This window comes from Zychaea mexicana, assembly GCF_025766255.1.
Source record: "Zychaea mexicana strain RSA 1403 chromosome Unknown BDB00scaffold_13, whole genome shotgun sequence".
In the NCBI taxonomy this organism is placed as follows: Eukaryota; Fungi; Mucoromycota; class Mucoromycetes; order Mucorales; family Lichtheimiaceae; genus Zychaea; species Zychaea mexicana.
This window is the reverse complement of record NW_026516676.1, coordinates 539,373-555,079: the sequence shown is the minus strand read 5'-3', so window position 1 is coordinate 555,079 and position 15,707 is coordinate 539,373. Positions and strand designations below refer to the sequence as shown.

The 15,707-nt window shown below is 43.8% G+C and overlaps 5 protein-coding genes across 5 annotated transcripts; 1 reads left to right on the top strand and 4 right to left on the bottom strand.

Moving 5' to 3' along the window:
* Positions 1–419: 419 nt before the first annotated feature.
* Positions 420–2,301, bottom strand: BDB00DRAFT_785459 (DNA polymerase subunit Cdc27-domain-containing protein; the record flags this gene model as incomplete). Its single annotated transcript, XM_053120541.1, has 9 exons — positions 420–631; positions 720–833; positions 922–1,113; positions 1,181–1,254; positions 1,301–1,488; positions 1,748–1,815; positions 1,878–2,005; positions 2,101–2,156; positions 2,257–2,301. The coding sequence occupies 9 exons, from the start codon at positions 2,299–2,301 to the stop codon at positions 420–422; spliced, it is 1,077 nt and encodes a 358-aa protein (XP_052982992.1).
* Positions 2,302–3,748: 1,447 nt separating this feature from the next.
* Positions 3,749–5,066, bottom strand: BDB00DRAFT_971372 (Chloroperoxidase). The gene is made up of 2 exons (XM_053129854.1): positions 4,292–5,066; positions 3,749–4,165 (listed from the first exon to the last, which is right to left on the bottom strand). The coding sequence occupies exons 1-2, from the start codon at positions 4,973–4,975 to the stop codon at positions 3,917–3,919; spliced, it is 933 nt and encodes a 310-aa protein (XP_052982991.1). The 5' UTR covers positions 4,976–5,066; the 3' UTR covers positions 3,749–3,916.
* A 636-nt stretch (positions 5,067–5,702) lies between these two features.
* BDB00DRAFT_808528 (Chloroperoxidase) lies at positions 5,703–6,971 on the bottom strand. The gene is made up of 2 exons (XM_053122414.1): positions 6,139–6,971; positions 5,703–6,059 (listed from the first exon to the last, which is right to left on the bottom strand). Exons 1-2 carry the CDS (start codon positions 6,901–6,903, stop codon positions 5,829–5,831), a joined length of 996 nt encoding a protein of 331 aa, XP_052982990.1. The 5' UTR covers positions 6,904–6,971; the 3' UTR covers positions 5,703–5,828.
* A 184-nt stretch (positions 6,972–7,155) lies between these two features.
* On the bottom strand, positions 7,156–10,944 carry BDB00DRAFT_757919 (trypsin-like cysteine/serine peptidase domain-containing protein; the record flags this gene model as incomplete). Its single annotated transcript, XM_053119018.1, has 11 exons — positions 7,156–8,082; positions 8,159–8,365; positions 8,444–8,979; positions 9,031–9,146; positions 9,225–9,527; positions 9,632–9,832; positions 9,946–10,056; positions 10,141–10,233; positions 10,341–10,518; positions 10,611–10,689; positions 10,744–10,944. 11 exons carry the CDS (start codon positions 10,942–10,944, stop codon positions 7,156–7,158), a joined length of 2,952 nt encoding a protein of 983 aa, XP_052982989.1.
* A 1,336-nt stretch (positions 10,945–12,280) lies between these two features.
* On the top strand, positions 12,281–15,527 carry BDB00DRAFT_936859 (uncharacterized protein). Its single transcript, XM_053129238.1, has 5 exons — positions 12,281–13,901; positions 14,014–14,299; positions 14,389–14,607; positions 14,700–14,812; positions 14,910–15,527. Exons 1-5 carry the CDS (start codon positions 12,461–12,463, stop codon positions 15,206–15,208), a joined length of 2,358 nt encoding a protein of 785 aa, XP_052982988.1. The 5' UTR covers positions 12,281–12,460; the 3' UTR covers positions 15,209–15,527.
* Positions 15,528–15,707: the final 180 nt, after the last annotated feature.

Sequence of the window (15,707 nt, the reverse complement as noted above, 5' to 3'; positions counted from 1 at the left end):
ATCAGCACTTCTTTCAAGTACCTCCAGTTTTCTGGAACTGCGTGCGTTATTGCTCTGAGATCGGAATCCGACTTGTTTATTCACGAATAGAAGAGGAGAAAGTGAAGAACTGTTCTAGATTCTTATCAACAGAGTAGCTTACCCTTATCGTGACGATTGTATTCTATGGCAGCCCCAACTTAATGATATCTACACTATTACTATTATCTGATAACTTTAAACAGCATTCATTTTACTATATACACACTTTCAATAAAAGGCGCAAAACCAGTAGATCATGGTTGATTGTGTTTGCGCGGCATAGTCATGATATCAATAAGGACAACACTTTGTAGCTTATATGAGAAGAAGTTTATGTGATAAACAGCCAGCAACAAGGTCTGTATTTACATGTAAGGAATGATACTGCTTTTATCAGTTTACTTCTTTCCCCAAAAGCTTAACAAGTTTCTTTGTTCGCCTTGTGTCTTTTTGGCTCCCGACTTCTTTGCTGCGGGTGCCGGTGCAGACGAAGGCTTACTCTGGCTTTTCGTTGTAGTTGATCGTTGTGTCGTTGATGATGATGGTGCTGGCGACTCTTCTTCTCCTTCATCCTCATCCACTGTTTCATACTCTTCGACGTCTTCAGTAACTATATCATATAGGTTTTATGCTCGTTAATAAATACTCTTGTATAATGCACAATGCTTTGCCAACATTTCACTCTATAAGAAACGTACCCAAGAAGCCACGCTCGTTTGTATAATGCTTCTTCTTTGTCACCTTTCGTCGTCTTTTTCGGCCTGCAGTGGACTGTTTGGGTACTCGTTCTTGCACCTGCTCCTCTTGTTCAACTATCATTGACAACTTTCAGCGTATTCTTTTCCTGAACTCCCCGTTTACACACAACCTTTGCTCTATTTACTTGATTCTTTTACGTACCTTCTGCTTCAGGCTCCTTTTCTTCAGTCTGTCGTCGTTCTTCTTCTTCTACAGCTGCAGGTTCATCCGTTTCCATAGGATCAAAAATAGGCTCATCCTGCATTGGATTGGATTCAGCCATATCTTCATCCTCCGAAAATATATCCTCTGCTGTCAAACTGGGTTTCTTAGGTTCAGGCGTTTTTTGTTTTTCTGAAAGGGGACAGAAAGGGTAAGTCAGTTCTTACAAAGAATCAAGATAGGGATTGAAAGTACAAACCTGGTGTTTTCACTGCTGCTGCTGCTGGCTGTGGTGGTGGTGTAGGTGTAGGTGATGAAGAAGAACGAGCTGAACTAGGCGCTTTTGTTGCATGCTTTTCAAACGACAATGTTCCTTTACCTTTGCTCGGGATAGTAGTTGGTTTCTTTGTTGGTATCGCAGCTGCTGGTGCTGGTGCAGGGGTTGAAGCAGCTGGCTTGGATGGTTTGGATAAAGTCGCTTGTTGTGTATGTGCAGTATCGGGCTGTGTACGTTTCTGTGTCGTGGGTTTGCCCGATAACGCTTGGGTACATTTGAGGACACCACAGCTGATAGTAGAATCGAATATACCAATGAGTAAGGTTGTATTTTCTTTTTCCTTCTTCTGCATAATTTCCCACCTAATTCGGTCTTGTACAGAAAGAAAAGGTATATCCTTGTTTACAGTAACTAGCACGGTCAAATCCTTTTTTTTTTGTTTCCACAATATCACAAAAGACACAATTAGCATTACACCCATACTGACGAAGCATCTTACTACAATGTCCTATCCTGTCTTCATTTTTTCATTCTCGTTGTATATCTTACCTTTGGATCATAAGGTACGACACTGTAAACATGAATACCGGTGACTTGACGGAATTGTTTCTTGGTTTCTACTTGTTCAGATCAGTTTATGTATAAATAAGAATGCTCGTTTTGTCCCTCTTTAAGATACCTTCGAGATCGAGGTCTTTGACAAGTCGAATCGTGTCCCGAGTTGCGTTGCTGTCCACTACGAGTCTGCCTGCGATGCAGTAAATTGCATGCACATTGGGCGTGTTTTGTGCATAATCCCATAATGCTCTAGTAAATAATAACAGGTTAGCAAATCTTTTCTCTTTTTCCGTAATCCATAAAAAACGAAAAGAATGATCGATAGGCGATCTGGCGACACTCACTGTTTAGCGGTATTAACGTGAATTGCGTGTTGGCGCGCCAGCGACTTGTATGTCACCTGAGATAAAACCGTTCAATTGCAGGGCGTTGGCAACAAAAACTCAATAATTAGCAAGTCAATAATTCAAAAGAGCAACGTAAGTTTTCTCCATTCTTACGGGTCGCTTTTCTTGAAGCACGGTAATGTTCAGCTGTTCTTCCATTTATCACGGTTTGAGAAAAAAAAAAAAGAGAAGAAAAAAATGGGGGAACGCGCTTTGGCTGTTTTTTTTTAAAGCACGAAATTTACGCGTTCACTTCTGCAGTACGCGAACTGTCCCTTTTCATCAACTGTTTAAGCACGACTATCAAGAATTGTATGTTTACATTGCTACATGTAACGGTATACACTTTTTTCTCTCCATTTTAGAGGGTTGTGGATGCATGTCTGATCGACTGCTCTTGCGTTTTGCCTAGTCGTTTTCTGCTCGTGCAAATTATGCGGTGTAATTCCCATCATCAAAAGATATCATGCCGATTGAATACTATCTCGTTGTTTTCTTCACAATCAGGATCACTACAATTTCTCTACTACGTACTAATGATGGGTCAATTTTTAGGGCTGCATTTATTTATTTCACACGGACAAGTCTATGATTGATCAGTTAATGATGATTTGAGTAGTGTAAGTTGTGCATCTTTTTGAATTTGTTTTAAAAAGCAATCTGTCTGCCTAGAATGGCTCACTGCTTCGCTGTAAACCGAGCTATATTTGATCATCAAGTTGTGACTAAAGGTTCATATTTAAGATATAGAAGAACAAAAGTGCGATCTATGGGACCATACAAAGGGAATATACTGATAAACTGACTTTTTCTGTGCCTATATGTTCCGTTCATTAGCCGAATGAAAAAATAAGTAATGGTACAGCATAATGCGAAGTAAAACTATGTATTTCAGTCATGCGTCTATTGTTGATATCTTTGTATTGATGAAGGATCAGGAATAATTACCAATAAGAGAGTTTTTTTAATCAAGCCGGCTCGTTTGCTTGCTGGACTATGTACCTCAAAACTTTAGATATATTTTCGCGACAGCTCTTTTACAATGAATACTTAGAAGTACGACGTTTTCCTTGGTCATTTTAGTAGTGATGTGTTTTCTAATTCTCCTCCAAGAGTACTTAAACAATTTAAAGACTCAACCATGCATTCTTATCATTGAAACTTGGGTCACTATTTACTTGTTCAAGATATAGCCCATTATAGTAGAACTGAAAAAGAAACATGAACTGATTTGCATAAAACAGACAGTATGACAAGTAGTAACAAAGCAGTTGGCATTGGTCAAAATTGATCTATGCTGCTTCCCGCGTTGTTTCCGGTATATGTTTTGCTTGCTACAACAATGAAGAACAGTCGGATGAACTTGGCTGAAAACTGTTCAATGGAAGTAGGGTATTCTTACGTGTCAATTGATACCAGTCCGGCAGCTGAGTCAGGTGGGCAATCAACACATTGATAAGTCTTTTTCAAAGCTCAATAGATAGAAGAAACAATGAAGCTGTTACAAAGAGAAACTATAATGTGTGGTTCAGGTTAAAGAGATTTTCTGAGCCATCAACTGCCCACATTGTTCATGACGAAGCTATGACGTCTTTCTCGTTAACTCTATCACTATTTTGACTACAAACATAAAAATGATTAATAAGCGCTGAGCATATTTCGTACATGCTTAATCGTATACTGTAACAAGAGAACATCTTGTTCAAATTATCACATCAAGGTCCTATATTCGGATACAGTACTTTGCAATATTACGTATGCTACTACTACACTGCTATTTCTGTTTTTTTCCCGAGCTCCCTCCTTCCCCTTCATCTCGAGGCAACATTGCAGTACTGTTGCGTACTCCTTGGAAAGCCTCCCAGGATCGCTTCATCGTCTTGAATATGGACGAAGCTTGCAGCGGGTACCAGTCATCTGGAATCCTTTCCTCCAAGAAAAACGATCGAAGATGATCTTCCGGAATGGCCTGATCACGGCCAAGTATATTCATAAGTGCGACAGTTTCTGCTACAATGGCCATCTACGATATCGAACAGAACCTGCGTCAATCTTTTTATATATATATTCTGATTTGCCTCTCAATTCACCATCAATGCATATATGTCATAATAAAAAAAGTCACAAGCAAGTGCTGTTCTCCTCTCACCTGTTGAAACAGACCCATTAACAACTGAGGGTTATCCCGGATTGATTCGAGCCAACACAGCTTACGATGATCGTACACATCCTTGTCCGAAATATACAGCCGTTGTTCCTGTTGCTGCTGGCTGCTCTTTTGCTTATCCTTATCACCCTCCGCGCGTGTCCGCTTTGCGGCAATCTGGATCATCTGCTCGACTCGCTCAGGGACGAGCTGAACAGAACTACAGGGTGCCAGATTCACGTCATTTCTGCTGAGAGAGACGTCGTGCTCAATACCATTGTGGATTCCGAGCTGTTCCAAGTCGATGGTCTCGGCATACCCTCGGAGATAGGAAAATATACCGTCGGACGGATGATGTTGTTTAAACTGAGAATATGGCATACTGGAGATATAGCGTGCAGCCAGGGGCGCCATTCCTAGCTTCACAACTCCTTCGTACAGCTGCTTTTGTGTCACGTTCCGCCCATCTCTGTTGATGAAACCATGGTTGGCGAGCGTGTTGATGGCTGGGCATGGACCACGCGAAGCGTCGGGTGCAGGCCGCTGATAAGGATGCTTCTCCATTACCTTTCTCCATTCTTCCATATGCTTTAACTGTGTGGATGAACTGGCTCGGGGAGGCGCAGAGGACCTGCTTTTTACAGGTGTTTCTGAGGATGACGGTATCTTATTTTTATCATCAGCCATTGTAAAACTACTCTTGGCCCAAAGTTATCTGCTGTGTGTGAAGATAAGTGGAAGGTGTGTGTCGTGGCGAGCGAAAAAAAATGGGAAAAAGCAAAACTTCTCGCAAAATCTTTTGAAATAAAATCATGCAAGTGTGTATGTGTGATGCGTATGTGATGTATGTGTGATGTATGTGATGTGTGTATGATATATCTGTCAGCGTGCACTACTGTAGTCATGCACATTCTGTACTTTATCATGCTCTGCATACAGAGTTGTTCTCTTTTTGTACTCCTGTTCTACGTTAGCATTCATGGATAATCTCTTTCAAAAGATAACACTAGTTGACCATCTTGAATAAGAGCGATTTCATGGGATTACATTGAATCTTTATGCATCATCCACGCATATACAAAATGCTGATAGAATACCCTTGGCAGCACATAAATGGTAACGAGATCATCCAGCTGAGTTGAGTTGATATAGATAATCACATTTGAAGGCACTAAAACCATTGCATGTACGCATATCTTAATCCTTTGACGCAATCAAAAACAAAGTATTGAAAGCGCTGTCTTGCTTTACCCAGAATCTATCTAGGATAATGAGGGAAACCTTTACTGTTAGAGAACATTTAATGGGCTTCTACCAGTACTATGAACTTTACTTATAGTGTCGTAATAAAATGCTGTCTATTGACAATAGGTGTATGGTGTCTTCTGATAATTAGGTCCTACAACTTTCTGTGTTCTCAATTACAAATGTGCGGGCTTGGCGCGTTTGAGTTTATTGTAATAAGCACTACATTAAGCAGGATATGGTACGCAATAATGTGTATATGGGGCATCATGATATAGGTGCATACATACTGCAATTAATCGCTTCCCTCTCTGTTATCTCGAGGTAAAGTTGCTTTACTTTTCTGCACACCTTGAAAGCTCTCCCAGAGCCTTTTAAACATCCCAAGTGTCGACGAATCATGGGGCGGATGCCAGTCCGCTGGAATTTTCTCGTCGAGGAAAAATGATCGAAGATGATCTTCTGAAATAGCTAGGTTACGGCCCAAAATATCTAGCACCGCGGCCGTCTCTGCCGTGATGGCCATCTAGAGATAAAAACAACAGCATCAATCTCTACTATAAATTCTTCCCCCGCACTATCGCTAGGTTCCGTTTCCTTTTTACCTGCTGATTGAGTCCCACCAACAAGTAAGGATTATCGCGTATTGACTCGAGCCAACATAGTTTACGGTGGTCATACACATCCTTATCCAAGATATACACTTGTTGCTTTTGCTGCTGATCGCCTTTTTCTCCGTTTGTCCGCTTTGCTGCAATGTATATCATCTGCTCGAGACGTTCAGGGACGAGTTGAATCGTACTATATGGCGGCAGATTCACATCGGATCTGCTGAGAGAGACGTCGTGCTCAATGGTATTATGGATCCCAAGCTGTTCCAAATCGATGGTCTTGGCGGATCGAAAATAGGAAAATGGACCATCAGGCGGGTGGTGCTGCTTAAACATAGAGTAGGGTAAACGCGATATAAAGTGTGCAGCCAGGGGCGCCATTCCCAGTTTCACAACTCCTTCGTACAACTGCTTTTGTGTCACGTTCCGTCCGTCTCTGTTGATGAAACCATGGTTGGCGAGCGTGTTGATGGCTGGGCATGGACCACGCGAAGCGTCTGGTGCAGGCCGTTGATAAGGGTGGCCCTCCATCACCTTTTTCCAATCCTCTGGATTCATTGTCTGTAATCTTCGTCCATGAGTTTCGATATTGATCATTTGGATCGTCAAATAGGCAAGAACGCCTGCAATTCCAAGCTTGACCCAAAAATTGAACGGTTTGGTGCGTGGAAAAGCTAAGGATGCAGCAGTGCTACTATCAGTGGTGTAAGAACGTGTCCCTAATGACGCTGATGATGACATTTCATTTTTACTGAGCATTGTTGCAAAGTGCTCTGTAGAGAGAGAAGAGTAGTAACGAGCAGAGTGTGTGTGGTGCGCGAAGAAAGAGGAAACGAAAAGATGAGAAATTTAAAGACTTTTATAGTTTATCTAAATTTACAACAAATAGAAACATGCAAGTGTTTGAGTGATGTACATATGATGGGATGCACAGGGGAGAGAAAGTAAGAGCGGTGCGTGGTAAGAGTGTTGATGTTGTTTGTGCACTAATCATGCACTGCATTATCGTTTTCAAGAGATGGTTCTCTTTTTCCATCCGCATTCTACACTAGAGTCCATACCCATGTCTACTAAGGGGAAATAGTGATTGACCATCTTGACCGAAAGCATCATCGGGACATTGTCAAAGCTAACGCAGCGTACACGCACATACGTGTTGTCCGCAATATCCTTGACAGCGGCAATGAGATCATCCAGGGTGACTACCTGAACTGAGTTGATGTGTGTGATCCAGTTTGTAGGCACCAATCCATACATGTACGCAGGCGATCCCTTGGACCGTGCCGAAATATAAATCTTGGATGGCAACGTCTTGCTTTGCTGCAAAACTGCCTTGTGAGGTTCTTGCAAGACAGCACCGCCCCAGAATACCAAGCGGCTTGTGCCAGCGCCAGTGACGGGGGATGTCTTCACCGTGACCGTCATTTCCTTCTTTTGTCGTAGGATGGTCATCTCCAGCTCTTCGGCCTCGTATTGTACATCCATCTCATACATGCGCGTGATGGTTTTGCCGTTCACTGCCAAGATCAAGTCGAGTTCCTTGAGTACGTTGCCGCTTTCACTACATGCTTCTGTTCGTCGGATCATGAAAATCTGATGTTTTGCGTGGTTGGCATCTTGAACCTTGCGGATCCACTCATCAGACACACCCATGGCTGATGCTTGTGCCATTTGAACAGGCATCAATTCCACGTTCAAGCTTCGTAGCTCGACAGGGACATTGCGTTGTAAACGTTGCAGAACAGGCAAAATTGTAGAGATGTGCAAGCCAAGATGATACTCGTTGTCGTGGCCGTTCAGATTTCGCTCACCCAAATAGCTGAGCCATAATCCTTGTACCTTGCCCTCTGCAGAAGCAAGCAGGCCAGACGAACATTGGAGTGCTAAGGGTGTGTCGAGAGTGATACCGTCTTGATTGATGCCCCGGAACCGAGGAGTCTAAGATTCAGTTTTTCCGTTGGATTAGTATTAAATTGTGTACACAATTGATGCATGCTTTTGTTACACAACTTACGCCATTGTGCGGAATTGTCACACAGGTAATGTCAGTGACAACAGTGTTCAGACACACGGGCCGTTGATTGTGGTTATGAGCTACCAAGGTAACCTTGTGGCCTTGTTCAAGCGTCTTGTCGCTAATGGGGGCACTCAAGACATTCGTGTCGCCGATAAGCTTGGGATCGTACTTGACAATGGCAAAGTTGTGTGTTGGGTGGAGATACTATAAACAGAAGACGTCGGTGAGGACAACACAGCTTAGATTTGACCACACTCCACACATCTGCAAAGATAAACTTACAATCACTTTGCCAGGGATAACCAATGAGTCCGCCACGGTGATTGTCAGATCACCCATGGCAGTAGGCACAATACTGCGTGCAACCACAACAAAGCCCCGTTCCTTGTCAATAACGACACCCGCACCAAGCTTGCGGTTCCGTGGGAAACCATCCATCCGACAAGGCATGTAATAGCTCACTTTAACTAGACAACGAATCAATTCCTTGCATGGGCCCATACTGCTATCCAGCTCGATAAACTTCTTGGTGGAAGGTTCGATGGGGCGTGGAGGAATGGGCGCGCCGCAATCAGTAAAGTCCCACAGACCGGTCTTGTCATTTCGTACAGCCAAACGGAAGCCAGACCAGTGGCGGTCAACCTGGACAACTGAGACGAGGATCGTGTGTGTGTCGGCGATAGAGTAATAAACGACAGGTACACGTGCGCGATCGGGAATACCTTTCATCACTTCAATGAAAGTATCCAAATTGGGTGTGTCCTTATCATCCACTGATTTGATAATCCAGCCATTGTCTGGGCCATCCAATCTAAACACTAATGAACATGTAAGTTTGATTTTTTCAAAAAAAGAAAATGTAAACTTACTGCCAGAGGGTTCAGCAACGTATACACCGCGACAAGGTACGCAATAAGCACGAGCAAGCTGATATGAAACTTCGTTCAATTTAGAACCGCCCACCTCAACGTATCGATCTGGTGTGCTAAAAAGGGGTTAGAATGATTATTATGCGCATAATAAAACTTTAAATGATTAAAAGCCTTGTCTTCCCACAACTTACATGGCATGAAGATCACCGACACACACGGTCAGTTCCATTGTCTTGCCACCTCGCTCAATCACAACATTGATTTCCTTTCCGACATTCGAATCCAGCATTTCTTCCAAGGACACAAATCGAGTGACATATTGGCCATTCATGGTCAGAAGAATATCGCCTTCTTCCATTTTGCCATGTGCTGGGCCTTCTGGCAACACTGTCTCAACAACTAGCATACCAATCTCGTCCTTGAATTCCTTTCGAAGCTTTTCTTCAGTTTCGGCCTTCAAGCCCAAACGACGCACCTCATCAAAAGGACGATATCTACAGTACACAACAGCAACGGTATTAAGCATCTCATTCATTCACCAACCAGCTTTCAACTGATGTTAGTCGCTTATTTTCCCCTCTTTGTACTTATTACTTACACAAATTGAGCCTGAACATCACCTCGAGGAACAGGTTCACCACGTTGTACATATTGAAGGGCACGCTTAATTCTGTCGAGAGGTAAGAAGAAATCCGTGGCTGCTTTGGTGTGGCCACCAGCTTGTAATGCAACAGCATTACCGTCAAGGTCAATCACGGGTGAGCCGGAACTTCCACCACTTGTGCTCGAAGCAGCTTGTCTATAGCACATCTTATAAGTACCCCGTCTGCTAGTACACATAGTTATCCACCGTCCCCGCCACCCTTCCTACGTTCTTCCCAGCCCATCGTGAAGATCGCCATCCCTACTTACAGATAGAATGTGTTGAAATCATTATATGTCAAATCACCATAGTCCGGCGTGTTACGATCCAAACGCGATATCGAGCCTGCCAAAATGCTCAGCTTTTCACCAGCATCGTTACTAAATAGGAAGCCTTACGTCAATTTCATTATATCCTTCTCTGTTTAGTGCGTGCCACAATCAATATAAAGTTAAACACGTTACCCTACGACTCGGATATCTAAGCCCACCTTTGCCAATTCAGGGCGCAGTTCCACCTGAGTAACAGGCATGTACTTAATTTTACTTGGATCAAACCTATAACGTGATTCCCTTTTTAGCTCAAAAAAAAAAATGGAAAAGCCAAGGAACCTTCCTATTCTCCGCAGCAAAGACGCAATTAAATGCTACTAATAGATACGTACTTTAGGAAACCAAAGTCATGCACGGGATCGCGATAGATCGGAAAGACATCGACTTCTTCATGATCGTGGCAGACAGCCTCACCCACAAATGGACCTGCGCAAGCAACGTGACGATTCGTGAGAATAATGCCATTCTTCGCATCTACGATGAAACCCGATGCTTCCGATGTTTCCGGTCCTGATTTACCAAGTGGAGTATTATGTTGTTAGAGCTTGAGTAAAAACTTACACACACAAACACCCAAGGGGAGATCTCAAAATCTCAATTACCTTCAGTATCGAATGCTGCAACTTGACTGAAGCGGATCGAGACGATCGCTTTGACAACCTCCTCAATGGTAGACTGCCACTTTGAGGGCTTAAGAGGAGCAATATCGCTTGTGCCTCCTGCAGGCTCGTCCACAGCCATATGGTCAGTAATCACGCTGTTGCGAGGCTCATTTTCTGCGTGTTGCTCGCCAGAAGGCGACGGAGCAGAAGCAGAACCATTTTGTTCTTCTCTCTTTCGTCTCTTGGCAGGGTGTTGGCTAGGTGCAGGTGAGTCACCGCCTTCAAAGTTTCTTTCTTTAGGTAGAGTCGGTTGATCGCCGTGTTGTGGAATCATGGAAAAAAAAAAAGTAGCGTAGGATCAGATCAAGAGAAGATCTGGGAAGAAATAGAACGAAAAGCGCGCCGTCCGCACAGTGCCAACATAAAGTTCTAAATTTGTCACTCAGCGCTCGCACTAGTTTGATCGAGCCACTAGAGTACGTGTTTTTTGCACTGATTTACGATTATAACGTCTCGAAATTCACTTGCTAACCCTCCACAGTGACTAGATAGCCACGCCATTGCAATACTGTACTCTTGCTACTTATGAAGGAAATTAGTCTTGTCGTCCTTTTTTGACACTATCAATGGCGAGAGGATTGATCGTTATATTTATTCTGTACTTTCAATCAGTTCTATCGAGCTCATTTCTATAAAGTGGCTGCTGTGAGAGTACGTACGACGCTTCAATGTCTATTATAGAAGTGTAGCTAAGTAGCACGATAATATGTGGAATGAAGATGGTACTGTTTAGAGCATACAAACTCGGCCAATGTAGCAAGGGATGCTTTCCACAAGCATTTGAAGAAGAACCAAGTCACGTGCTTTACAAATGAGGGGGGGTTAAAAAAGAAGGGATGGTGGGCATTGGCTTTTGCTTTCGCTCTTTTTCCCCTCCTTCCTGGTCTGTTGCACCCATTACTTAGCGGGCATTGGTTTTCCGGCAAGCCACTATATCCACATTTTGCTGCCAACCCGTAGTACCTACTCCTTTCAAAGGGCTCACTTACCTCTATAACCACACACTTTCTCCTTCTCACTTTGGCGCGATGGAGAAAAATTCTTCGCGATATGCTCACACCATAGATCACGGCACCATCGTGGATAAAGCTTCGAAACGTACCCGCAACATTGATGAAGGAGATCAACAACCCGTGATCCCTGTCAAAACGCTCACCGGTGTCACCTTAAATAGCGATTGTTCAACGGCAACCATCCCTATCTCAATCGCTGGCAGTAGTGGTCTAACACGCACCAGCAGTGTGAGTAGCAGCAGCAATGACAATACACGTACTAATGGCGGTAGCGATAAAGGAAAAGGCGCGACTGGTGTGACAGCTAGCTCCAGGGTATACGAACAACTACCTTTCTTTGAAAAGCTCGATTTACGACCGTGCAAAAGACAAAAAACTGTATTTGGGAGCTCTCAGCACAAATATCAACAGCAACAACAGCATGCATCATCGTCGTCGTCGTCATCTCGACCGGTACCATCATCACCATCATCCTCGCAGGAAGCTGCAGCAGCTGCTGCTGCTGCTATACCATCGTCTCCACCTGTACCATCGTCATCGTCTCTCCGTCAAGTGCCAACCGTCATTGATTTGACTCTGGATGATGATGACGACGAGCCAGCACTTGCACTTCCTCCTCCTACACGTAGTCGCCTCTTCAAGCGAACCTCCACCAAAGGCGACAATGCGAAACGAACGAAGAACATTACAATAAACTATCTGAACCCCTTCGGCGGTTCAAATAGCGATGATTCGGACAGTAGTAGTAAAGACGGCGCCACTGCTGCTCCTGTCCCTATGCAAGATCGACGTAGTGACCTACGGGGCAAGAAAGCACAGGTGAACCAAACGCAACAGCGACAGTCCCTATATGATGATAATGAAGACGAGTTAGACGAACTCTTTGAAGAAGAAGAGGAAGCAGCAGACGTACAGAAGGATGTCAAAATATTAAAAACAACAAATACGACGACGACGAGTAAGCACGGCCGAGTTATTGCAGAACCGGATGATGATGATGATGTGAATGGCAGTGATGGCATTCTTGAAGATGCTGTTGAAGAGCAGGAGAACCAAGAGAAATTCGATGAAGAAGGAGACGAAGAACTTGAAAGTATCCGGATGACACATGGTACGCCCAAAAAGAGCCACGACGTTGTGCCATACGAAGTGGACGAGCTACGAAGCTCACAAGAGTCCGATGATCGTTTTGACGCTATGGACGACGATAACGACAATGACAATACACCTGCTCTGCCACCCCCAACAGCGGCATTGTCGTTCGAACAATCAGTGTATAAAGAAAAAGAGATTAATGGCGAAAAGGACAAAACTATAGATACAACCTTACCTACCGCACCAGAACCGCTCAAGACTAACCTTAACGATCCACGGGACTGTGAAGTCTCCATTGATTCTCCTCCACTCCTTCCTGTTCACGAGCAACTTGGTTCGGCAGCACCAACACCTAATCTTGACGGTCTCATCTCAAAGGAAAATACGGATCCCGCTGCAGCAGAAAAGCCGCCGGTCACCAGCAAAGCCATTGAGCGAGACACGATCACGTCTGTACTAACAGTAGCACCAGAAGCAACAACAGCACAAAAACCGTCTACATCACCTTCAGCAGCAACTGCGAAAGAAACATTATCCGACGAGCAAACACCTGAAAGACAATATGCCTCCACAAGTCCACCATCGACAACGTTATCTTCTTTTTCTTCGACACCGCTATCAGACGATGCAGTACATTCGTGCGAGGAAGGATCCCGAAATCAGAGCGATCCTACCTCGTTGGCAAACACTGCAAACATGAAAAACCTGACTGGGCCAGAACATATTGACGAAGAAGCTGGCGACGACGATAATGACGATTTTTATTCTGCAGAACAGGCTGACTCGCCTCTCAGTGACGAATTTGTAACAGCACAGCCAAATCGGTCGTCAAGTGTAGAAGGAGTGGAAACGGATCTGGATTACAAGCGCATGTCACGACATAAGCTCACGACTGGATATGTATACGATGTTGTTATGTCGCTTCATGCACAGCTTGGTCATGCTGGTGACGATGATGACCCGCATCCCGAAGATCCTCGCCGTATTTACAGCATATACAAGTGCATGGAAGAAAATGGACTGTTGAACAACTGCACCAAAATACCAATACGGCAAGCGACGAAAGCCGAAGTTCTTGCAACGCATGACCCGCGTTATTATCAGACTTTGAGGCAAACAGAAGGTGCACAAAAGAGATATTGAAGGGAGGAGAGTCCTATTGTGGATGAAAGAGAAAGGAAAAAAACTATGTCTGGATCTATTTCTAGCTGCTAATTGGAGAATTACACGTATAGGAATGTCTCGTAAAGAATTGGAAAAACAGGCGAGACAGTACAATTCGATCTATATGAACGCGCACTCGCATGAATCGGCCTTATTTTCCGCAGGTGGTGTCATCGAGGCATGCTCCGCTGTCGTCACCGACAAAGTGCAGAACGCTTTTGCAATTGTACGACCACCAGGGCACCATGCCGAATTTGACACAGCCATGGGCTTTTGCTTGATGAACAATGTCGCTATCGCCGCTCGATACTGCAAGGAACATTTCCCTTTTGTAGAACGAATCCTTATACTCGACTGGTAAGTTTTCGTCCATTGGGAGGCTGGGAACGAGCGTGTACTTTCCTGGCTACAATTTAACGTTTCTTTTATGCCTTTGATTTTCTCAGGGATATACATTTTGGTAATTACAAAACGAAAGCAATGCATGATCGAGAAAGAACTCACGATATACTGGACACGGATTCAGGGAATGGCACGCAACAGCTGACAAGTAGCGATGGAGATATCCTTTACATTTCTCTACATAGATATGAAAAGGGGACATTCTATCCACAAGACAAACATGGCCGGCATGCCTATGTTGGTCGAGGAAAGGGTAGAGGAAGGTTCGTGGTTTTTTCAAACGAAGAATTGCCTCCAGCATCTAGTGTACTCTCTTGAATTGATCAAAATTTTGTTACAACAACCACGTATATAGAACGGTGAACATTCCCTGGCCCGATTCTGGCATGACAGATGGTGATTATTTATATGCATTCCGACAAATTGTGATGCCTATCGCCATGGAGTTTGATCCCTCTCTTGTAATAGGTAAAAGAAAGACGTTGCTATCCATTCTTAGGCCCGTTTGATAGCGATATATTGTGATAACCTCTTTTCAATTGCTGCTCTCTCTCACTTACCGTAGTATCTGCTGGATTCGATGCTGCCGCAGGAGATCAAATCGGAGAATGTCATGTCACACCGGCTGGATACGGACAAATGACACATATGCTCAAGAGCTTAGCCAACGGCCGTGTCGTACTAGCGCTGGAGGGTGGATATAATCTCGAGTCCATTGCCAAGTCTGCATATGCCTGCATGTCAGTCTTGGTAGGCGAATCTCCCGAAATACCCACACTACTTACCCCAAGCCCAGAATGTGTTGAAACGGTTCAAAAAGTCAAGCAGGTCCAATCGCAATACTGGGATACCTTGAAGTATTAAAATGATTACAGAAGGGCAGTTACTGAAGGGAGCCATAATACCACATTTTTCATAATTGTATCATACAACCACTGCAACAAAAAGCAAGTTTACCGCAACACTCCTTTTGCATTTATCACCTTTTTAAAAGAAATAGTACAACTGTCTCCTGACAGGTTATTGCGCATTTTATACCTTTGTCCACGCATCCGTCCATTTGAAAGAACACAAAACATACACACTATATCCCGGAGGGAGAAACATATTCAATAACGGACTCTTTATGTTATATATCCAGACTTGACTAATATCTTTTAGCAACGATGATATACTTGTATATCTTTATTATTAAAATCTTTAAAAGTTAGCTGAAAAATCCAAAAAAGGAACCTCCGCTCTTTCCATATAATTCCACCCGCGCACGGAGAGTGAGAGAGAGAAAGCAAGTACTTACGCAAAGCATTCCCCAAATTCATGGGGGACCTCGGCCGCACTTTTGACCCGTGGGCGCGGGGAAATT

Coding starts and splice junctions, on each gene's coding strand:
- BDB00DRAFT_971372 (XM_053129854.1), bottom strand. CDS start 4,975: ATGGCTGATGATAAAAATAAGATACCGTCATCCTCAGAAACACCTGTA. Junction 4,166..4,291: donor TAATGGGTCTGTTTCAACAG/GTGAGAGGAGAA, acceptor TCGATATCGTAG/ATGGCCATTGTAGCAGAAAC.
- BDB00DRAFT_808528 (XM_053122414.1), bottom strand. CDS start 6,903: ATGCTCAGTAAAAATGAAATGTCATCATCAGCGTCATTAGGGACACGT. Junction 6,060..6,138: donor TGGTGGGACTCAATCAGCAG/GTAAAAAGGAAA, acceptor TTTTATCTCTAG/ATGGCCATCACGGCAGAGAC.
- BDB00DRAFT_936859 (XM_053129238.1), top strand. CDS start 12,461: ATGCAAGATCGACGTAGTGACCTACGGGGCAAGAAAGCACAGGTGAAC. Junction 13,902..14,013: donor GACTTTGAGGCAAACAGAAG/GTGCACAAAAGA, acceptor TTACACGTATAG/GAATGTCTCGTAAAGAATTG. Junction 14,608..14,699: donor CGAGGAAAGGGTAGAGGAAG/GTTCGTGGTTTT, acceptor CCACGTATATAG/AACGGTGAACATTCCCTGGC.